The sequence below is a fragment of the Balaenoptera borealis genome (assembly GCF_965194805.1).
Source record: "Balaenoptera borealis genome assembly, chromosome: 2".
Taxonomy (NCBI): domain Eukaryota; kingdom Metazoa; phylum Chordata; class Mammalia; order Artiodactyla; family Balaenopteridae; genus Balaenoptera; species Balaenoptera borealis.
This window is the reverse complement of record NC_138867.1, coordinates 78,073,938-78,096,928: the sequence shown is the minus strand read 5'-3', so window position 1 is coordinate 78,096,928 and position 22,991 is coordinate 78,073,938. Positions and strand designations below refer to the sequence as shown.

The 22,991-nt window shown below is 35.2% G+C and overlaps 1 protein-coding gene across 19 annotated transcripts in view; it reads left to right on the top strand.

Annotated features, from left to right (window-relative positions):
* The window catches only part of MCTP1 (multiple C2 and transmembrane domain containing 1), a gene marked incomplete at its 3' end in the record, with an annotated part of 559,050 nt that overhangs the window by 391,182 nt on the left and 144,877 nt on the right, over nucleotides 1-22,991 (top strand). For 17 of the 19 annotated variants that reach the window (XR_014239262.1, XM_082375756.1, XM_082375755.1 and 14 more), the window contains 5 exons: nucleotides 3,130-3,232; nucleotides 4,982-5,084; nucleotides 5,416-5,517; nucleotides 5,898-5,972; nucleotides 8,205-8,324. Coding sequence is in view for 18 of the 19 variants with exons in the window: in XM_082375756.1 (XP_082231882.1) it covers nucleotides 3,130-3,232; nucleotides 4,982-5,084; nucleotides 5,416-5,517; nucleotides 5,898-5,972; nucleotides 8,205-8,324 (503 nt within the window). Of the gene's footprint in view, nucleotides 1-3,129; nucleotides 3,233-4,981; nucleotides 5,085-5,415; nucleotides 5,518-5,897; nucleotides 5,973-8,204; nucleotides 8,331-22,991 lie in introns of those variants that run through there. The other 2 variants (XM_082375752.1, XM_082375748.1) reach the window with 2 other exon arrangements.

The following is a 22,991-nucleotide window of genomic DNA, read 5'->3' as shown; positions in this document are numbered from 1 at the left end:
AGTACATGGAATATTTGAGGAATCAAAAGGTGTGATACAGCTCAAGTAAGGGACTTTAAGGACCTTGAGATTGGAGATGAAAGACTATATTCTATACCATATGATGTGGATTTTAACCTATGGGCTCTGAGAAGACATCAAAGATGTGTTAAACTTGAGAAGAAGATGTGTTAAACTTGAGAAGAACTTTTCAGAAAAATGAAAATGACAGCATTTACATGGATTGGGTCATGTCACTGACCACAGTCAGTCTTTTATATGACTGTAAGCAGGTTAAGAATAATAGATTTCAGATTGGGGAAAATCAGCTTGAATTAAAGCCATGTTAAATAGCAGTTTGGTCTACCTCAGGCAAAAGGCTCTTTTTTTTAACGTAAGCACCATTATATTCTGCATAATGTCTAACATGGTCTCTTAAAAATTATACTGGTTACCCATTCCAAGTTATAATATAGGTTCTCATAGGAGAATATCTTTGCCAGTGATGGTATGCCACTGGAATTTAGAATAGCAAAATGACTGAGAAGTGGCTTTAGAAGGCTCTACACTGTTTTTGGTGTGGAAATGTCTCTAGTTCTTTAACATCTTTCTTCTAGTAGAGGAGAGTAACTGAGAGATTAAGTAATGTGATAGATGGCTGATACTGGTTTTCCCTAGGAATGGTCTTCAGAAATAATCAATTAAATAGTAAGAAAATATGGATTGCTACTACCTCATGGGCATAGAGTTTGATAAATGTATCAGTTTCTTAACAAGATAGGAAAAATGTTAAACATTAAGCACAGATTTTGTTTCTTTCTGATCCTTTAGCCAACCACTGACTCTAGATCTTCTACTGTCAGTAAATTAAAAATACAGCAACAAAGAAGGTGATGATTTGGGAGACTTTCCATGGGGTTGGTTGAAAGAACTGTATTCAGTCTTACACAACTGAATATACTTCCTGTGGGGAAAAAAGTCAAGTAAAGATTTTCATCCTCTGTTCGTAGAAGTTTAAAGTAAATTTTTTCACCATAGATTTCAGTCTTTGGAGTTTGTTCTTGTGTTTTGTTATTGAAGCAGTGGTACAATTTTGACTGAATCTGTTACACATTGTTGGTCATTTGAAGGCAAGTGAAACCAAGTCCGTTGATATAGAATAGTAATTGAAGTAAAGCAAGTGAAAATGAGGGAACAAAAATACTGAAAAGTGCTATCTTTTTGTAGTTATTTTTTACTGATTAACGTGAATGTACATGTATATAAGAAAAGTTAAAACGAGGTCCAAGGAAGAGTATGAGAGTTACACTTGTCTTTTAAGTAAATGTTTCCAAAGCTTATCATTTCATCTAAAGTGAAAGTAAAATACTCTTTTGACATGGATTCTAGCATAAATGTGGCTTTAATCTTCCCTATGTTTGTTATATGTAGATATATTTTATCTCTCCAAACCTTTTATAAACTATTTGAGGTTGGAGTTTATGTGCTCTGTTCTTTTGTTTATACCATAGTACCCAACACAAAGCTAAGTGTGGAGAGAAGATGCTTAATATGAGCCTTAAGAATAACTAAGTTTTTGAAAACTAATCTATTTTTCATGGTTGTGCCTGAATTCTTTGGGAGAAAATAAAGTTGTTGATGTGGCAAATAAAACCTATTATACCGTGTTTTAATGAACAAAAATTTTTTTGAATACCATCTTTCATGGCATGTGTGAGTTGTAAATGAGAGTGGTAACAGGTAGGGCAAGAGGACTGAAGAAGGTGGGGAAAAATACAGATCCTAAACCAGAGGTAAAATTTTCACCTGACCTTAAAGAGCTTCAGTTCTCTATTCTTTATTGAAAATTATTCCCAAGACCAAAAACTGAAAAGACTGCCATAATTTTAAATTACGCAATTATCCTGGGCTATAGGAGGCCACTGAACTAACACACACATATTAAATCTCTTTTTTAATGTAAAATTAATAAATTAAATTAAAGGTGAGTCACAGTTTGTACAGCTCATTTTCAAAATTACAATATGGAAAGTAAATACACTGCTGTGTGGGAATACATAGCTTATCTGTCACTGATAGCTAATGAATTCTTTCCTATTAAAATTTAATTGAAAATCTTCAGTGATATTGAAGCTTTCACAGAAGTGTAAACTACTGTGACTACAATTCACAATGCATTTAAAACAATTATTCTTTATCATTAAAGTTAATAATATGCACATTAACCTCTTATGTAGTCTAAATCAATATTGTAGTTTAAAAGATATGACCTCTGGACAGCTTTCTCTAAATATTGATTTCATTGTCATTTGTATAAGGTATCAAACAAATTACATGCTGCACTAATATCATTAATGCTGCCCCCATAGAGCCAATGACTTTATGGGTTCTTACAATACAGGACATGACATTACAAAAATATTGAGGACATCACAAGATATAATTACCGAATGGATGAGGTTTGACTATGGCTGAGTAGAGTGGCTCTGAATATATGATAACTTCCAAATCCTTCACTCTCCGTGGACAGAAAAAATACTGCTCTTTAACATGTAGATTGGTTACTGAGGTTAAGTTTCAAATGGCAGAATTTTTTTCTGCCTCAGAGGGTCTAATTTACCTTTTTGTGATGCCATAGATATTTCAGAAGAGAATCTAAAGTCAGATTAAAATGTTGTAATTCTGCAATAGAACAGTTTTCCCAAAATAAACTTGTTTAGGAATTTCTATTACCAGTTCCTAGTGAGTCAGATGAGTTGGAAAATACATGCATTAAAGTAAAGGGGCTGAACCTTTCAAAGGTCGTTGAATTAAATAAAATCTGATTTAGGGATGGATATGTATCACGTTTCCCCTCATAACCAGCAGTTATAGTAATAGTTTTGTAAAAAAAAAATTGCAAATTAAAATAGCAGCCATGTAATTTGCTCTCTTTTACTTTTTTCAAGTTCTAAATTGCTCTGAATCACAATTGTTAGCAACACCCAGTTACATCTAACTCTATTTTGATGTTATTTTTTAGTTTTTAAAATTTTACTTTACTTTTTGTTTTCTATAAAACTTTTTAGAAAAGAGATGTGGTCACGGTCACGACACTGTGAACTGTGGGTGCTATTTGTACTAAAAATGTTCCCTCCATATCTCTTGTAGGTAAAAGTGACCCATTTTGTGTGGTTGAACTGAACAATGATAGGCTGCTAACACATACGGTCTACAAAAATCTCAATCCAGAGTGGAACAAAGTCTTCACATTGTGAGTAGTCATTACTTTGAGCTCATTTCAAAACTGCTGCTAAATGATATTTATTTTTGAGATTTTTGTGCGTTTATTCTTAACTGATTAACAACTCAATGAATCTGGCCTGCCTTTGCCAGCAACAATGAATTGCATAATTGCATTACCTTCCTGATAGTGAAACCTGGGGAAAGGGTATGCCATTTTTCTTTGTTTTCACAGATATTTTTTTTAAACTGTGCATTTTATATATGATTTGACGAAGGATTTTGCTCCGATTAACTGAATTGCCGTACTGCTTCTTCCTTTTATACTTTCTATTGAAATTCTCCCCAATTGCACTGACACCAAGGAGGACAAAGCTCTATTTGTTCCATTGCTCAAATCAGCAAACAATCCAGTCTCGGATTCGGCAGATGTTTTAGTTTTGGTTTGTTGCATTTTAGCACAATAAGAATATTAAGTACTGTCCTACGTACCAGAAAACACTTTGAGTTAATTTTCTTTTTTTTTTTAAAAAGTTTGTAAATCTTTTCGATCATGCACTGTAAAAGCTGCCGATGCTACACTATAGTTATCTCCTAAGTCCGTGGTTTTTTTTTTTTTTTTTTTTTTTAAGCTGTGCTTTAGAAATGAACTCTGAACAAAGGAAAACTCTCCAAACAGAAGTACTTCTTAAAAGTTTTCTAACATAGTTTTATTTTATTTTCGTATATGAGAAACTGCTAAATTCCTCATTAATTTCTTATAATGTCCTTGCTTAAGAGCCAGTAACTAATTAGATTTAATTATCTGACCAATTTATCTTTAAGGAATTTCACATTTTTATAAGAGATGAAAGCCTGGTCAGGAGACTTGCACTCCTAAGAAGGTTGTGGAGAGTGTTTTTCTCTGGAATGCATAATTGAATGAATAGGTTTGATAATTATCAAAGCCATTAATTGATTGTGCTCTGATAAAGCCTTTTCTCACATGTGGTTGCAGTCTTTCGGTAATGAATATATTCATTTTTTGTTTTCTCTTAATTCATGTTTTCTTGGTAAACAGTTTGATCAAAGAATAAATGCTGTCAACAATTGGGGCTTATTTTTCTAGAAACAAAATATGAAGAGCTTGCATACTTGTTTATTACATATGTTGTCTTTGGAACATAATGGAACACTACTTAATTTCTAAATCCTAGGGTGGTACAATAGCTATCAACGTTACATTGTCCTCATTCTGTACTCTGTGTTGGTTAATTTTTACTATAAACCTAATAGAAATAAGTCAGAGTTTTGGTGACAGCTATAAAGATAAAGAGATGTTCTATTACGATAAAAAAGAAAAATTATATAAACTATACTGTGACCCTTGCTGAAATCAAACCTGGTGGTGCTTTATGTGGGAGTAACAAGAAGATGGGAATTATTGTAATAATGAGAATAGGACAAGTCTAAAAAAAAATAAGTGCCACTTATTGATTTTTTGTTTTTTACAATAACTTATTCTTTGCCCATCCAGATAGAAATTATATTTTATTGAAAAATTATAACTTAAAGTTACAGTTGTATTCAAAGTTCCAGATAATAGAACCATCATGTCTACTAAGGTGCATTGTGGGAAATTCTGTCAGATACCAAGCTACCTTATGTATGTGTATGCAAATGGTATACATAAAACACATATATACCAAATCAGCTAGAGCTATCTAAATTTTCAAAAGCATTTGTGTTCTTGTTCCCCACTGATGAAGTCTTTTTTTCCTTACCTATATTTATTATGCAGCAACATTAAAGATATCCATTCAGTTCTTGAAGTGACAGTTTATGATGAAGATCGGGATCGAAGTGCTGACTTTCTGGGCAAAGTTGCTATACCATTGCTGTCCGTAAGTTTCATTCACCTGACACACTGCTCTGTGTTGCTTTTGCTCAAGGAAAAAAAAAAAAACCCTCAGCTCTATATCTGTCATTTCTCAACCAAGGTCTGTAATAAGAACACTAAAAATTTTAACATACTCAATGCACGGCCATGTTGAATCCCATGATAGTTAATTTTTCCTGACAGACTTGATCCTGGTAATGAACAGGTACTTGTCAGAATTGCCACAGTTGTTTTGGGTTCTCTGTCAGTTTCAGCAGCTGGGGGTCAAAGGTCACCGAGGGAGTGTATTCAGTGGAGACCGCGAGACAGACGGCTGTCATGTCCTTTTCCCGCAGATTCAAAATGGTGAACAGAAAGCCTACGTCTTGAAAAACAAGCAGCTGACAGGGCCAACAAAGGGGGTCATCTATCTTGAAATAGATGTGATTTTTAATGCTGTAAGTCTTAACTTTGGCTTTTTTGTACTGCTAAAGAGTTCAGTTTCATGAAAGCTTTTGTTCCTGATTTGTAGAGAATTTCTGTCATTCCGCATTTTCTCTAAACCTTGATGTATCCTGGAGAATACGCTTCTGCCACTGCTTGGCACACCCACACTTTCTGCTATAGCTGGCGGCTGCCGCTGTGGCTGTGCTCTGGCCGCTGCCTGCCGGCGTCAGAAATGGAAGCGCATGCATGTGCAACTGTATACATTTATGTTTTATGAGCACAGCAGCCAGGACTTTGAAACTTTCGAAATTATCGCAAATTGAACTGCGTGAAAAACTTGTAAACATTTGTACTATATTAATCCATAACAGACACATATGTTGATGTATAGGTGAAAGCCAGCTTACGAACATTAATACCCAAAGAACAGAAGTACATTGAAGAGGAAAACAGACTCTCTAAACAGGTAAAAAGCAAGGAAAGATTAATCCCTCTGGGAAGACTTGATTATATCTGTAAAACATCTACGTAAATTCAAATAAACTTTGGAGGTATGGAGGGGGGAAGACTATGGAATTTTTGATCATCTACTGATGTGAAATGGCTCTTTCTTTTATTCTTTCTTTTTCTCGTTTTCCCTTCCTTTTCTTAAAAGATCAAACAAGGACAATACCAAACTAGTAAGTTGGATGGGGGTGGTCAGAAAGGAAAGGGGATACTGTAGGCTCTGCATAGAATGGATATGTATTCATGCGTTAGCAGAAGAATGATCATTTTGAACATAAAATACAGTTTGATTGCCATGGAATGTGTAAATGAGAACACCAAAAGCTGAGGTTCAAATATATGTCCAGACCACCCACAGGTATGATGCAGGTGTCTGTAAAGTGAGCCCAGTATAAAGCTCTTCCCTCTAATCCATGAGAGAGGGGGCTCTATCTTTTAAGGGAAGCCTTCCTCTTAATTAGATTTTAACTATGATCTTTTAGAAGTGAACTTTTATTGGCATTTTTAGCTAAGAAAATAGAAAATCAGGAACCCTGATTTTTATATCATGAAGAAATTTAAAATTATGCTTGATATCTCGTAATTAGACTTGTAGTTTTAAATTCGATTTGATAGCAAGTTAAGAAAAGAGTACTAAGCTACCCCTTTTCAAAATTGTTTACTTCCAATTAACACAGCTAAAATCAAATGTATTTGAGGTTATAAAGTTTACAGAACTCATTTGTGCGTGTTAAAATCTTTAATAATTTCCTGTGCTATTAGAAGGCCAAAAATATTTTGTTTTTAATCCAATCACTTCACCATAAACAGTGCAATCTTTAGTTGTTTAAAGACAATGCGTGAGTTACAAATGTAATACCTGTCTGAACAGAAATACAGATTACATATTTCCACAGTTATAGTTAAAAGTTATAAAAGTAGCACTTAAAGTAAGGTGATCAGGGGCCAAGAAGGAAACAAATAGGGACACTTTTTACTTTGCCTGAAAGAAATTTTAACTTGTTTAAACTGGTATGCACGTATGCGCATCTGTATGTACACATATATATATTATTTTTTCTATATGACCCCAGTTAACTTTACATATCTACTTTAAAATACCAGATCGGCCTTGAAGTGTACTTGGAAGTAGCAAAACATTAACCTGCAGACATATTACTCTAATTATTAACATAGCTGTATATAATTTTTTGAACCTATATCTAGCGTACGGGCTGTTTTTCTTACAGCTGCAGTCATGCCTTAATTTTAAATTTTTAATTTAAATTATATCAATTCTCATGTACTTTTTTCTTCTTGTTCAATATCTGTAGCTTTTCTATCTCTTTTTTTTTATTGAGGTGTAGTTGATGTACAGTATTATATGTTACAAGTGTACACTATAGTGATTCCCAATTTTTAAAGGTTTGTTCCATTTGTCGTTATTATAAAATATTGACTATATTCCTCGTGTAGTACGATATATCTTTGTAGCTTATTTTATATATAATAGTTTGTCATATACCTTTTTTAGTAACAGATTTTATAAAGTACTTGCCATACATTTTTCCCTAAATCTAATATTATGAAAAAGTAATGAGAAAATGTGGGTGAAATTTATTGTGGGAAGGAGAGAGAGAGAGAGAGAGAGGAAGAGGGAAAAGAGAGAGAGAAAATGAGACTATGATAGTAAGAAAGGGAGAATCCTACTGAAATGGTGAAAAAAATGTTAGTTTTCTATAATAAAGCAATACTTGACAGGTTTTTCCCTAAGGCCCTAAATAAAACCATCCCTATTTATCCATTTCACTTTGAAATATCTTGAAATTAAAGCATTTAAAGCATTTTAAAAGCACAGGACTTCAGAATTCTTGAATATATTTAAGGTTCCCAGTATTCTAAGTGGCAAAAAAAATGTTTTTGATCTGTTGGAGATTTTTTTTTCTTTTGAACAGAGGTAGCCCAACTTGCATGATAGTATTATTTATGCAAATATATTTAACGAAGAAATTGCACTTATAATTTAGTTCTTTTCACCTTCTCTAGAGATACTTCTTTTCTTCTAACTTGTGAGTCAAATTGCTTGGTATATTCTTACAACTTTATTAACTTTCTGAATCCATTTTAAATCACACTAATCTTGAAGAATTTTGTAGCATATCTGATGGGTTTTAGTCTTGCAAATTCTAATAATACTTTCATCTTCCTATAGCTGCTACTAAGAAACTTTATCAGAATGAAGCGTTGTGTCATGGTGCTTGTAAATGCTGCATACTACATTAATAGTTGCTTTGACTGGGATTCACCCGCAAGGAGCCTCGCTGCGTTTGTGGTATGATCATACTGTATTACTTACATTATTATTCATTAAATTCAGTAATCATAGCTGCATGTTTCTGTGGCAATAGTTACAGTTATGTTGATGTGGCCATTTTAAACTTCTATTTTGAGACTTGACTGGGCAGATTTGCCGTGGGCAGGAACCTGATGGATTGTTCAGGGTCTGAGTCCAAGAATACATCCCCGCCTCAGATTTCCGGAATATAAGACATCTCAGCCAATGTATAATTTTCTCTGTGACAGTTAAAATGTAAAATTTTACATATTGCATAATTCCAAATCCCAATAGCAGAGCCAAGAAAAGTCCTTAGCATTAAAAAATAATAATAATCTTGACCATCTTCATTTTAATTTTATTTGTCCTGTAGATATTTTTTCAAAATATGAAAATCTTTGGCAGTAGAATGCTAGTTGGTAGTAATTTAATATGTGAATCAGTTGGAAGTGGATGTGACCTATTTAAGGCACATTTTATTATTTCTGAGATTTCCAGCTTTTAAAAAGGCATGAGTGAGAGTTTGATAGATCCAAATAGTCCTCTGACAATGTTCATCTTGTAGCCTTTTACTTTGGTTATTTAAAAACTGCTGATGAGACCAACTTGCAAAGCTAGAAAATCTGAAAGAATACTTTCCTCTGAGCTTCAGCTGGGATTTTCCGCTCTCACATTATTTTTGCTTATTCAGGGTTTCGGTTTGAAGTTTAAGTGGAGTCGTTCTTTTGAAATCTTTTATTTTATTGTCATATTTGTTAGAATATGAGTACCTCGTGCTTCCTTACAGTTGCCGGTTTCTCAGAATATGACTTTATTATAAGGGGCTTACAAGAAGAGTTTTAATTATAGTAACAAATCAACATTTTAGTATTACCATTCAAATGAGTGTATGCACATCTGTTTAGTACTTTGAGCTCTGTCCTCCTCTCAGGCCTTGTATGGGACTTTCATTAATGTCTGAGCCCATGGAACAAAGAGTGTATATGTCCCTTTGTGTTGTAAGTTACCAGAAAGTTAGGCAGCCTGCTTCCCATAGACATGTTGTTGTCTCCTTAAAGAAAGTGACTGTCATCATCATTAAGTTTTAGAAAAGAAAATCTGCCTCTTTCAATATTCTTGCATTTAGCCCTTTCACATAATAAATACATTAGAGTACTGTTAAACAAACTTTATTATTATTTTTCAGCATCATAGAGGCACTTTGATGTTAATGAGGAAAAAATGATATTGAGTTTCTGTGTGTATTTTATGCCATTACTTCCAGGTTCAAGGGGCCTTATAGGAGACACAGTAATATTCTACTGAAAATGTCATGCTGCCATCTTTGATTCACTCCTTCCAAAGTCATTCCTCACAGCTATGTGTGAAATTTGAAAAGAGAGAAACCTATATAATTATATCATTTGTTCAGGAACCTTCATTTTGAGCAATTTAGCATTACAGTGTGTGTGTAAGTTTTCATAAACTTCATCTGGCTTCTAGAGGTCACTCATGTAAAATGAATTCAAGATGGCAGACTTTTTTTCCACAATTTCTTTCTGATTGAAAAAAAAAATCAGGCAGTGAAACTCTGAGAAACTTAGCTACATGTACATGATGGTACTTGAGTAATTTCACTGAAAGGGAGTCAAAATTCACTGGGGAAGAAATGTACTAGTCTCTCTCTTAGCTGGTGGTCAGTTCCTAACAGACCGGGTCCTACAAAACACAAGCTGAATGCAAGATGCTTTCAGAATAAGGGGGGCGGGGGAGGCCACAATAAAGGTAGGAAAAGGGACTCCTGACACTGATGGTGAAAAAAGAGAGACCAAAAACTACAATGGGAATGCACATTAACAGTACTTTTGAGAAGAAACAACAATATTAATGGTTTTATTGAAAAAAAAAAGAAGCACTGAATTACATTCCACTGAATGTTATTAAAACAATGAAAACAAAAGCCAGCTTCATTTATCTGAACCTGAACTAAGAGTCCAGGAGAATGGGGACCCTGCCTTTTTCACCTGGGACTTTAGCATCACCTGAAGAGTATCTAGCGTTAGTAGGCTCCCAATGAAAATGACTGTCTAAATCAATAGACCAACCAATGATCCAGTCAGTCAGTCATTCTGAAATTTTTTTCTTATGTGGAGAAACTTTCTCCAATGATACCATATAAATAAGGGTTTGCTCTAATAAAGCTAGCTATTAAATGATGATAGACATAGCTTAATGCTTTGTAGCAATTTTTCCTAGACCTTCCATTTGAATTCTAAACTATTTCATAATCCTCTCTCAGTCATCTATTTTAGCCTCAGATTAAATTCTGATTCAAAAAGATCCTTATATAATAATAACAACAACTAGTATTTATTACAAGTCTACGTGCCAAAGAACTGTTTTACAGGCACTAAAGCATGAAAGTGCTTTTCATGCATTAATAAATTTAATATTCCCAACAACCTTATTCTGAGGTAGATACTATTATTTTCCTGATATACAGAGGGAGAAGCTGAGGCACAGGCAAGTTAAGTACCTTGCCCCAAGCCACGTGGATATTATTTCCTTTTTAAAAGAGCTTTTAAAATATGTACCTTGTAATCTTAATATCATAACGATTTGGGAAAAAATAACTGTTGTAGGATTTTTATTCATCTTGTAGATATTAAATGATGTATTTAAAAATGAAATGTTTCAAAGATCTTATTATTGCATAACCAGAGCCTTTTTTAGGCCAGTTTTTTGAAAAGAACTGCTTTCCATTAGGAGAAGCTATGAGCAGCACCCCATTGTTATAAACATATTGTTCCCATCATTCCCTGTTGATGGATCACGGGTCTATTATTATAATATTGGTTCCACTTGGCCCACTTTTTCATAAATGCAGCTGCCTCACATGGAGCACATGCATTTGTACCATTATGCCGCTTGGTTTTAGGCCCAGATCAGTAAACTTTATGTTTAAGTGCCTTTTTTCTATTCCATTTTATTTTTCTTTTCTAATTTACTATCCAAAAATAAATGTAGAATAATGAAATTAAAATGGAAAAACAATAATTTTTGTCCCTATGTCAGTTAAAGTGGAGAGTATGTGAAATGCAGGGGGAGAGCTGCCCTGGCTTCTTTATGTGCTACCTCTGTGCTCTATGGAAGGTTCAAAGCTGGCTTACAGTATTAGAAGTGGAAATCGGCCTGGAAGGTGATGGATGAAATATAAGCAAACACGTTCCTGGGAATGAATGTCCTTGTTGTTGTGTGCTATGAATTAGGTTTCTAAATTTTACTATGAATATTGTCTGCTTAAGAGCAAACACAGACGTATGTGATGTGGAAGGCACAACCGCTTGTCTTTGGGAATCATCTATTGTAGACGTGGAAATGTCTCATAAATTGGGCCTAATTTTCATCAGGCTCTTGACCAGACATTTGTGTTCTTGTGGATGTCAGTGGGTGCAACATGGAAAAAAAAAAAGTGTACATTCTCTCTTTCTTTTCAGTACTGTCATTTCTCACTTTAATGAGCACAAAAATAATTGGACAACCGGGCTATCAGTAAAAAGGACACACTTCAGTGTGCGTCAAAGAATTATTTTACAGGACAAACTTTAATCTTTAAATGGGATTGTAGATAATTTGTGGTACCATCTGTCCATTTGGAATTGTTTTAGCCTTTTCTGTCGTTATACAGTAAGTGCCGCTGTGTTTAACATTAACATTTGATATTTTACACATTTAATTTCTGTTCTGCTGTGTGGTCCTTAGGGAATGGAGCGCTAGTGCTACATGAGAGAGACAAAGTATTGATCAGTTAACATTTCAGCTACATTTATGTATGTCGCAAAATTAATGAAAATGCCAGACAAAAATGTCAGAGTGCACAAAAAGGTAGAATTTAAATTTGGTAGTTTAATGAAAAGTTTAAGATGTGCATTATCAAAAATGTCCTCTTGCCTTTAAAGTACAATTCCTAACAGAATAACTAAAGGGAGACACATATTTTACTTAGAGGAACAATGAACATGAATTACAAAGGGATGTCAACTCCTCAAAGTACCTTGTGTTCCAAAACAGCATGTTTGAATACTTAACTGTTACTCATAAAATACATGTGTTTCTGTTCCTATCTGGAGAGCTACTGGCTTCAGCCCTCCGGGCTGACCAGCCGATGAGGCAGGCTTCCTACCGAGATTCTCCCCCTAGGTTTTCCTTGGTATCCAGGCATTCCTTTTGTGTCAAAACTGAGAATTCCCTCTACAGCAATTCATTGAGGCCACTCTGGTTCATTACTCGTTCCTTTCTGGGTCATTTTCAAATGCCTGGTTTCCCTTTGCTCCTAGATAATTTGAGCTCCACCTTCATTCAATCCCCATTTTAGTAAAGGATCACACTCTGGACAACAGCGACTCTCAGAAAAGCTGGGCCATTATGCAGGCAAAGAGAAAAAACAGTGATGATGTATGCAAAGAATGACATGAGACAGCTCTGTGTAGCCAAATGATTTAAAAAAAAAAAAAAAATGGAGGAAGCACAAGCAAAGGAGGAACTGAACTTGCAGAGGCGATGGGAATATAGTACAATGATCTGAAGACAATAGGCTCCCGAGGAAACCTTATCAAGTACTTCCTGTGTAGAAAGCCTGCTGCTATTAAACAACATATGGATTTTTCTAAAAGTTATTACAAACAATAAGGACATTTTAAGTGACCTTCATGTTCAAGGACTAAAAAGGGAGCATCGCTTAAGAAGAAATGTTAATGTGAAAACAAAGACATGTCTATATCACCTGTAGTTTAGATTCAAGTCTTACTAGCCTTCATATCACTGAACAAAAGAGGGTGATTGTACCGGACATATGGAAGGTAATTTTAAATTTCAACAGAAATTTCTATTTTAAAGAGTGTGAGACATCAGTAATACCACACCAACAAGATTATGCTTCAGGTTTCTAGCAATTTTCAAATGATTTTTATAGAAGCTTTTATTGCTGTTGCTACCATTTTTTTTTTTAGTGCCAGCAGAAAAAATTGGAAATGTTCCAGATGTAATTTTTGTTAACTTTCCCCACAACAGCAAAACAGAAGGACCCCTGAAAACCAAAGAAACAAGTACTAAAGCAGAATGATCTATAACTGATGGTCCTATCCTTGTATTCTTGAATTTTCCTGGAATTATGTAAATCTAAACTTCCAAGACCTTTTGCCCACCCTTCTTTATAGATGCTTTCCTCTGACATAAGGACTTACTAAGTTTATAAACAATACTTCCAATTTAATTTACACAAATTTTAAAGGTACGTTAAACATTTCCTTCACAAGTGTGTAAGTGAGAAAAAAAAAGAAAGCCTATACAGAGTTTCATTGATTTAGAAGATTGTATACCTCCAAAGTTGCCTAAAATGCCTTTTACAAAGTCAAAGAGTATTGACACTTAGAAGATTCTAGTACTATATTTTTCTTTTCAGTAAATAGATTGTGTGCCCAGTTCATATGAACGTGCTGGCACTTTAAGTTGATGTATACATTTTTTCCAAATTTATCTGAATTCCATGGAAGGAAAATTTTTTTCAAGCATTGGCCTATGAAAAAATAGTTTTTTTTTTAAGTGGTACCTTCTGAAAAGCATTGCATATAATTTCTTGCAACTGTGTAAAAGCCCCCCCAGAGACCACAATTTAGAAGTGAGTTGAGTTTTAGAATTGATCACAATTAGCTAAAATCAGATATTAATGAAACAAAACATTTTGACTAGATTTCTCCAATCCTTGAGGAGTGATGCTCTAGTTCAGTTTGCAGGTCTATTTAAATGTATAATCTTTTTGTTTTATTTTTGTGGCTGTTACATATACCAATGCAGCACTTCCTCAAATCAGCGCTTAGCTTTCTTTAAATGGTGCCAATACCCTTTTTTGTTTATTTTAATCGATGTCAGCAAAAGGGGCTCCTGCTCTTTGGAGGGAGATGATAACATAAGGCACAGAGTCTACTACTCTCTGAAAAGCTTACTCCTCTTAAATTTTATTTTATATTTTCAACAAGAAGAATTTAATTCTTATAACACATCGCACACATTTTCTATTATTTCTACTCTCCCTCCTTTGTTCTCTAAAGCAGGAAGTAGTAAGATGCTATAATCTGGGGACGTTTTCTTCTGTGGGTGATTTGAGGAAAATCGAGTTATTTCACTTTTTCTCAAGTACAGTACTGTTGTGCTATATTATAATCAAACATAAACTGCAGATATCATCAGCATAACAATGATACCATATTGAATCTAGGAATTAGCCTTCTCATGAACCTTAATGGTATGTGCAATGAAAGTTGGGGTGACACCAGTGCCTCATTGTGGTCTCCTTCTGGCTGTATGGCTGCTGTGCCATTTCCCCAGGCAGCCTCCTTGTATTATGCATCAGGTAGTTACAGCCTCAAAACCTTTATGAGACCCTTAAAAAATATGTTGCATCCAGATTTTACAACTAAGTTGACTAAGGATCAAAACTTATAAAATAATGAAATCAGAGGTGTCTCACTATCTGTCCTCAGATTCCTAAACCAATGTTCTTGTCCTCTGAAAAATTTTCCACCCCCTAGCTTCAATCTAAATTGTTAGGCACATGCATTTTAAGCAAAATAGCAAGCCATATTCCATTGCAAAATATTATTCTGTAAAGTGTTTTTCAAAGGAGAAAATTTAAATGAATGAGATAATTGTATAATTTATTTTAGTAAAATTCTGTAAAGTAAGAGTAATAACTCTTCTGAAAGATTGTAAATTACAACAGCAATGCAGTCATTAATATACTTTAGACAGTGACTTCACTCTCCACATGTTTTCATGCCCCTTTGCATTGGGTAAATATTAAGAAATAAGGAGTAGAATGCTTTCTATTGTCTGATTTTTCTATTTTGACCAATTATGAAGATATACCTTAGAATTGTGGTGTATTAGAGTTAATGTACCAAGTGAGAAACTAACCTGAAATGCTGTTAAGGAAGATTTTCATTGCCTCCTTTCTTGCCATCATTTTACCACGATTTAACATTACATTCAGAATCGACTATAGATGCAGTAGTCACTCCTGCCATAGTAAGTGTGTGAGTTATGACACTGTGTTGCGTCCTCTATTTTGCTGTGATGACAGAGATCCAATACTCAGCAAGTGGTAACATTAGAGATCAGTAACAGAGGGAAGATGAAAGAGTGACCATTTCTCGTGTTTGCACCAGTCATCAGCCACTGGCTCAAAGGGAAGTAATGAAGAGAAAATCAGAGAAAAGCTAAGAAGCAAGGAAAGATAGAAATCACATCAAAGTGTAAACAGATATTTAGATAAAAATGAAAGGCAACCCTGATTTTAAGGATGGGAAAAAAGATTTTAGAGACAAAGCTTGGCTTTTATTTTGTTTTAAATCAGTGTTTCTCTGTTTTTCTCATATTCACCTCTCTAAGGGGAAGCTTTTCATTTACTTTAATGAGAGAAATGAAATACTAAGGAATAAGATTTTCTCAGGGAGTGTTGAGCTTTGAAGGGCCACAGATCATTGTGATACCTAAGATTCTTTTTGCTCTCCCCCAAGAACCAATTTTTACCCCCTTGGGTGCCATCTCAACCCTGTTGAGAATTCATGCTCTAGATGAAGTTTAATGTGAGTTTAACTATGTTTACTTTCATGCTCTTGGTGGTAAAGTCTAGTTTAGATTTTTGGTAGTTTGCATACAATGCAAATTATTCCCATAGGTAATCAGTCTGGAGAAAGAATTAGTGATCTCTATACAAAATTACGGACTGCATTGGAGTCCAGTGAAAGGAAAGATTTTGTTTGGCTTCATAGAGATTGAAGAATTGAATCTTCCCCTTATGAAAACCCATATGAGAGTTTTCTTCTCTACACCAATTCCAAGGGTGCATTGTTGTGCTTCACTGAAATGGAGAAGTGGGGTGAATATTAATTCTGGCCTAAGTAATATAACCTCTATCATTATGAAGGTTAGATGGGTTTTGTCCATACATTGTACTATAGTTATGACTAATAGATAGTCTTTATATTCCTAAATGAGTATCATTATGTTAGAGATATAAAAGCATGCTTTATTAGGCTTGATTACCTATTAGATTTTCATTGGAAGGGAAGGAAAAAGGGTTGTGGAATAGGAAAGTCATTTAAAACAGGGAAGATACACGTTCTACTGGCTATTCTGTATGGCTGGTTACTCAGTTCCCCATAGGAATCAAAAAACTTTTACTGTTGTAATTTATCAATAATAAGTAAATATATGATGTTTTATATTCCACTTAGCTATATACAAATAATTCAGCTGCATTTTCCATAGTTAGCATCTTTACAGTTTCTGCCAAGAAGACTTCAGGCAATACTTACATGTTTGAAACAAGAATATATCATCCAATTTTGTCATAAAATGTTGGTGAATTAAATACTATTTTCCTTAGAGAAATCTTTTGGATTTCATTTAATATAAGAGATTGCCAAGGCTACAAGTAGTCCATTAATTATCCACAAATTATTATGCTGAGGTTGCATATAAGAGGTGTTATATTTTGAAGTGATATTAGTAAAGTAATGGCTGCTACTCAGAGAAAATTAATTCATAAATATAGAAATTCAGATAGCTGAGGTCCCTTTTTCTAGTTAGGCAGCAATATTGAAAACTTATCTGGTTTTGTTTAAATTATTTTAAATCGAGTTTGGTTTTTCCATTGCAAGAGACTATTGCATGCCTCAACCAGGAGGCTGGTATTTTTAAGAGAGACCTTTAACCAAGGTTCTACTAGTTTGGGTGTGCACTGTTTCCTTTATTTTTTAAATTCTCAGAATATGAGCCTCCTACCACAGTTTTTTTTCTAAGTCCTAAATCTTGGTTGATATGTAGTTAAAACTACATATTTTTTTTTTATACTTTTTTTTTTAACTTTGGGTTTATTTATTTATTTTATTTATTTATTTATGGCTGTGTTGGGTCTTCATTTCTGTGTGAGGGCTTTCTCTAGTTGTGGCAAGTGGGGGCCACTCTTCATCGCGGTGCGCGGGCCTCTCATTATCGCGGCCTCTCTTGTTGCGGAGCACAGGCTCCAGACGCACAGGCTCAGTAATTGTGGCTCACGGGCCTAGTTGCTCCGTGGCATGTGGGATCTTCCCAGACCAGGGCTCGAACCCGTGTCCCCTGCATTGGCAGGCAGATTCTCAACCACTGCGCCACCAGGGAAACCCAAAACTACATATTTTTTCATATAGACTCACAACCTCCAAACAAGATGTAAAAGTCTGTTTTGTAAGATAGCTGCTTAAACCTTGGAATGCATTTCCCCACAGTGGCAGTATCATAAATACTGACATAGAACCATTCACAAAGCCTATCAGTCCCTTCATAGAGTACTAGCTGTAGAATGGAAATATCACATGTAGGAAGTAGATTCAATGCAATCATGGCTTGGTGCTCAGGATGCCAGGAACACACCTACCCCAATCCTACCTCAGGATGGAGCACCTTCCTCATGGCAAAGGCAAGGGGTCTACAAAGGTGGAGATTGTATAGGCTTTTAAGGGTGCAGATGAATTCATAGAATGTTACAGTTGGAAGGCATCTTAGACATCATTTTACAGTAGAGGAAATTAAAGTGCCATAAGGGAGAGGAACTTACTGAGGCACTAACTCTTCTTCTCCCCCAGTTGTTGGTAATGAACGCTTAGAAGACAGCAGCATTGAGAAGAGAAGAAGAGGGGGAGAGAGGGAGAGAGAGGGAGAGAATCTCTGTCCCGGAGTTTATAAGTCAAGTTGTCCTTAATTAAGGAAAACCAAGTGACATTGTCCTGTAGAGTTCTAAGCGTGTAAAATTAGGCTCCCAGTTCTTGGTATTCCCTATTCAGGAATGTGTTGATCGAAAGGGCTGGAACTGCCTATTCAAAATAGTAAATCTGTGCTCACTTTGCTTAGTATTATTCCTGCAGTTCAAGTAATAAGTGCATATCTTATCTTCTGATGAACTTCTCTATTAGTTGCGATCACATCACATTACAGCTCCCCCAAACACTGCAGAGATGTGTATATAGTAATAAAGGACACAAAAAGTTCACTGTGTATTTAAGTGAGGTACATTTTAGACAAGCAAAGAAATGTCATTTGGCCTCTAAGTAGTATAAATTACTTATTCCCGAAAGTAAATGTAGACTCATTAAGAATATATTTCCCAGGTTTCAAACACATACTTTCATGAGTTGCTTAAACAGTTTAAACCATCTATATTGATCCATATTGATTTAATGGTAGCTGAGATGAACCTGTCCATGGCCTAAATTTCCATTAGACTGAATAAATGCCAGGAAAAAAGTGTATGTATTGTGAATTACCTAGGAAAACTGGTGATCCAGTTTCATTGTTTTGCTTTAATCCTAAATTTCCTTTAAAATTACAGAGATCAAAACTTTTCTAGCATATAATTAAGCAAAAAAATGGAAGCGTATATTCCTTTACAAAGTGGTGGAAGTACTGAATTAATAATAATTTGGGCATATGTTAAGATACTATTAGAATTTGTAGGGTGTTTCCCACTTTGTTATATAAATTATGTGAGGTATAGTTTGCTATAAATTTGGTGCACCAATTTATTGCTATTGGAGTTACTGGAGTGAAGAAAGCTAAATGAAATCATCTATATGAAATGCTTTGAAGTCCTTAAGTATGAGGGCCCTTGGATCATTTAGGCTTGAATAATACATAAGACCACAACAACACAGGTTTTTGTTTCTGAGAGCTGTTGTAACCTTTCAAAATTTGTATCAATCTTGAGAAAATGATTTAACTTAAAATTATTATTTGGAAATATCCTACACTGGACCTAAGAAAGGGAAGTAAATCACAAGGAAAAATTTCTCATCAGTGTTTGCTAAAAATGCATGAGTCTTCCTCCAAAAATATGCGGGAGACGTAATACTACCTGGGTTCTATTTCTAATTGACTAGAATGTTTAACCTAAGTTTAAGGAACTAGGAAAAAAATAGATTGCAAACTGAAAAATGCCATTTTTCAGTATTTTTGATCCATTATTACAACCAGTAACAGGAGATAAGTTCAGGCTGTTCTACTTGAGATGCATTTCAGTTCCATTAACAGATCTTCCCCGTTTTCATGCACACTCAATAAAGCTGTGTTGAATGACTGACTCAGATGACTTCAGCGGCAAAACTGGAAGTTAAAGCTGTAATATTGTAACAGAAACCCCCAACAGTAGTATCAGATGAAGCTGAGAATAAATGTAGTATATCAGGCATCATAAAAGGGTGAATGTGGGATACATTTATGCCCTCCTCTATCTACTGTGAGATTCATACATAAGATTCACACTCATTATTTTCGTCATCTTAATGAGATCAGTGTGGGAACATTTCTCTACTCTCCCTCTTGACTGTCAGAAATGGGGCACTCCATTATTTCTCCTTCTTCTCTCTACTTTTAAGGGACAAGCTATATTTTCTTGGAAGGCCAGAAATGTTAACTGATTACATCAGGCAGCCTCAGAGCATAACACAGAAAGGCTAAAGGACTCTAGGTGGAGACTACAGCGTTGCTCTCTCTCTCTCTCTCTCTCTCTCTCTCTCTCTCTCGCTCTCGCTCTCGCTCTCGCTCTCGTTCTCTTTGTCTTTCCTATGCGTACTTTCTTTTCTTTCAGACTTTTATTGTCTGCCCTACTTCCCAAGGGGTTTCCTTGGAAAAGAAGGGAAATTTCTCCATGTGGAGGAAAATAGGGTACCTGAGTATTATCTCTAATTGCTACCCTCCTTCTCTTTGGATCTATTTCCCTGATTAGTTTTGCACAGTCTTCCTGAACCAGCTCTGAACATAATCCGTTCATGTGTTCAAGCCAGACATGTGTCCGGTCTTGAACTAAAAGAAGTAGAATGGGCAAGGCACCCATTCTAATGCATCTTATCCTCAAATAAATTTTCAGATCTGTCAAGTAACAGTCACTGTTTATAATTAAAGTTGCTAGGAGAGATTTTTATCATGTTTTGAGATCATGAATTCCCTTCATCCTTAAGGACAAGACAACAGAAACTTACAAAAATATTATTCAAGCCATCTAGGCTATTGATTATTAATTTATATTGTAACCACACTGGTTTTGGTACTGTTTTCCTTGAGAGGAACTCAGATTCCCTTTAACATGATTGAAGAATTTTAAAGTAGACATTTTTAATACTTGCTGCCCTCTTATTTATAACTTCTTTAATGCACCACTGTTAGCACAGGAAATATGAGTTAATAAAAATGTCATAGTATTAGTGAATGAAACACTATGTAATTGTCCCCAGGTAATAATTAACAGCATAAGGCTATATTAACAATAGTCTTAGTGTACAGTCCCTAAATGTATTTGATTCTCATCTTTTAAAAAGTAATTTTATACTGAAACTCAGTAATGAAATATTTGAGGGATTTAGTTAAGCTAGTTAATGTAAACTTCTTAGGTGCACGAATCTTTTCAAGTGATTTGTATTATATTGGTATGTAAAACATCATTCTATTTTAAAATCAATCTGAAAGTTTGAAATGTTAGCTTAATGATCGCCAGAGCAACCTTACTGAGATTCATAAAAGGCTTATTTATCTCATCACAATATTTGTTAAAACAGTTGAAAAATAAAATTAATAAGCCATGAGGTCATTATTACGTAATGTTTTTGCTCACATAGATAAATGGGTTTCTTTTTCTCTCTTTCTTTTTAAATAATGTCTCACTGGCTTTGTTCTGTGGCTGCAGCAGGCTGTTAGTATGTATCTTTATACCATCAGAATGAATGAGATATATCTGTATAAATTATTGATTCACTTGAGCCTACCTCTGTAATTCAGAGCTGAAAACTCTGGCAGCTTATCTAATAGAATGATATAACTAGGAGAATGAAGTTACCTACCACAGCAACAATTGCCAGTTGGGGGGTCAAATGCCCTTTTACCTTTATACCTGAACACCTGCAAATTGAGCTGTATCCCATTCAGAATTTTAAGAACAGGTCCATTGTCGCAGGAAGTAGGAGTTTGTTTCTTGGAGAAAATTATGCCAGTTCTAGTTCTGAATGAAAGACAAGGCTTTTATTACTCAAGGGATATTAGGGCTGACTGCTTTTTTGAGAAAACAAATTTGCTGTAACTTTATCTGTAATTTAGTCCTGAATGGGTGCAAATAGACTGCACATTGTATGGTGCAGAAAGAAGAAAATAGGGGTTTGTTAAAGCCATACAAGGGCTATGTAACCATTATATTTCCGAGGGAAGTCTTATCGGAGTTGCAGGCTATAAGGGGGAATATTTTGGTTACAGCCTTAGGATCAAACACCTGTTTTGAATTTTAGTTTAGAATGACATTGGAAAAGAAAGTTTTTGTCTAAAATTATGGATGATGAAATACCCATCTCCTGAAAGTTGCTGTACAGGCTGTCTTTGACTTCGAGACTGGCCCTCTCCAGAAACTTCAGAAATCATTATAATCACTCCTGAGGTTGAACGCTAGACTCAGACCTAGGTGGACTGTGTGTTGACTTGTTTCACTTCTATAAGCAGATTAAATTTATAGCTTTATATACCCTTTCTGATTAAAAAATAAATACTATGCTCTATTCTTCATGTAAGAGTCTGATTTAAGCTTTGCCAAGGCTGAGAGCAAGACGGATGTTTTGAGTAAGGGACAAGAAAAAACACACTTCGGCTGGTGAGCCTCCAGGTCACACAGTGTGGGACTAATGGAAGGTACATGATTTGGAGAAACTCATCCCTCAAGTTGGTCACCCACACCTTAGTCAGCAAGCTCAGTAGTTGTCATAGAAACCCTTATTTTTACAGTGTTATAGTTGATCACTGACATGGAACCAGACTAGGTAATCAAACATCTTAGCCATATGCCTGTTCTGAGTTCCAACATAGTCAATTAGCACATTTTCTATTAAAAACTTAGTTGTAATAGGTCTTCATTAGCTAGCAGTTGCCATAATTGAATAGTTACTCAATTATGTCCATTCCCCCCAGCCTCATTTTCACTTCTTCTCTGAGTCCAAGTAGGAATATATCCAAGATCATTCGTGAGCCCTGCTTTAAGCAAAATTCATGACCCCCACCTCAAACAAGCCAGGGCTGTTAGGGGTTGAGCCAGGGTTTAATACTTAATTTTCTTACTATGTTTTAGCATATATAACTAGGCCCTTGAGCTCTCCCTTTTTCTATTTATTTCAGAATTTCTAGTGTTTCTTCACTGAGTAAGGAGAGGAGAACTCTATGGTAAAGGCCCATTGTGCAATAATGTCTCTAGGATGTGATGACCTTTCTACCCTTAAACCCATCCCTTCTTTCACCATTTTCCATTCTTCCCATCAGATACCCATCTGGGCACATTATTATCCTGGGATTACTCCCCATTATCTGCATTATGGTCCCTGCTACCCTCTGTCTGTGTCTGCCATTATGATGTCACTGAAACTCACCTGTGCCCTGTATCATCTGATGATCAAATCTGTTGTCTAGGAGTGGGAATGCACCACCTCCAGATAACATATGCACATTTTATCACTGGCCTTGTGGACAAAGTATTTCTGATTTTCTTAGACATCCAAGCCCTTACTTACAAGCGGGTGTAAATGGTTGTAACTGGGATATCCGAGAGCAGGTAGAGCATTCAAGTGG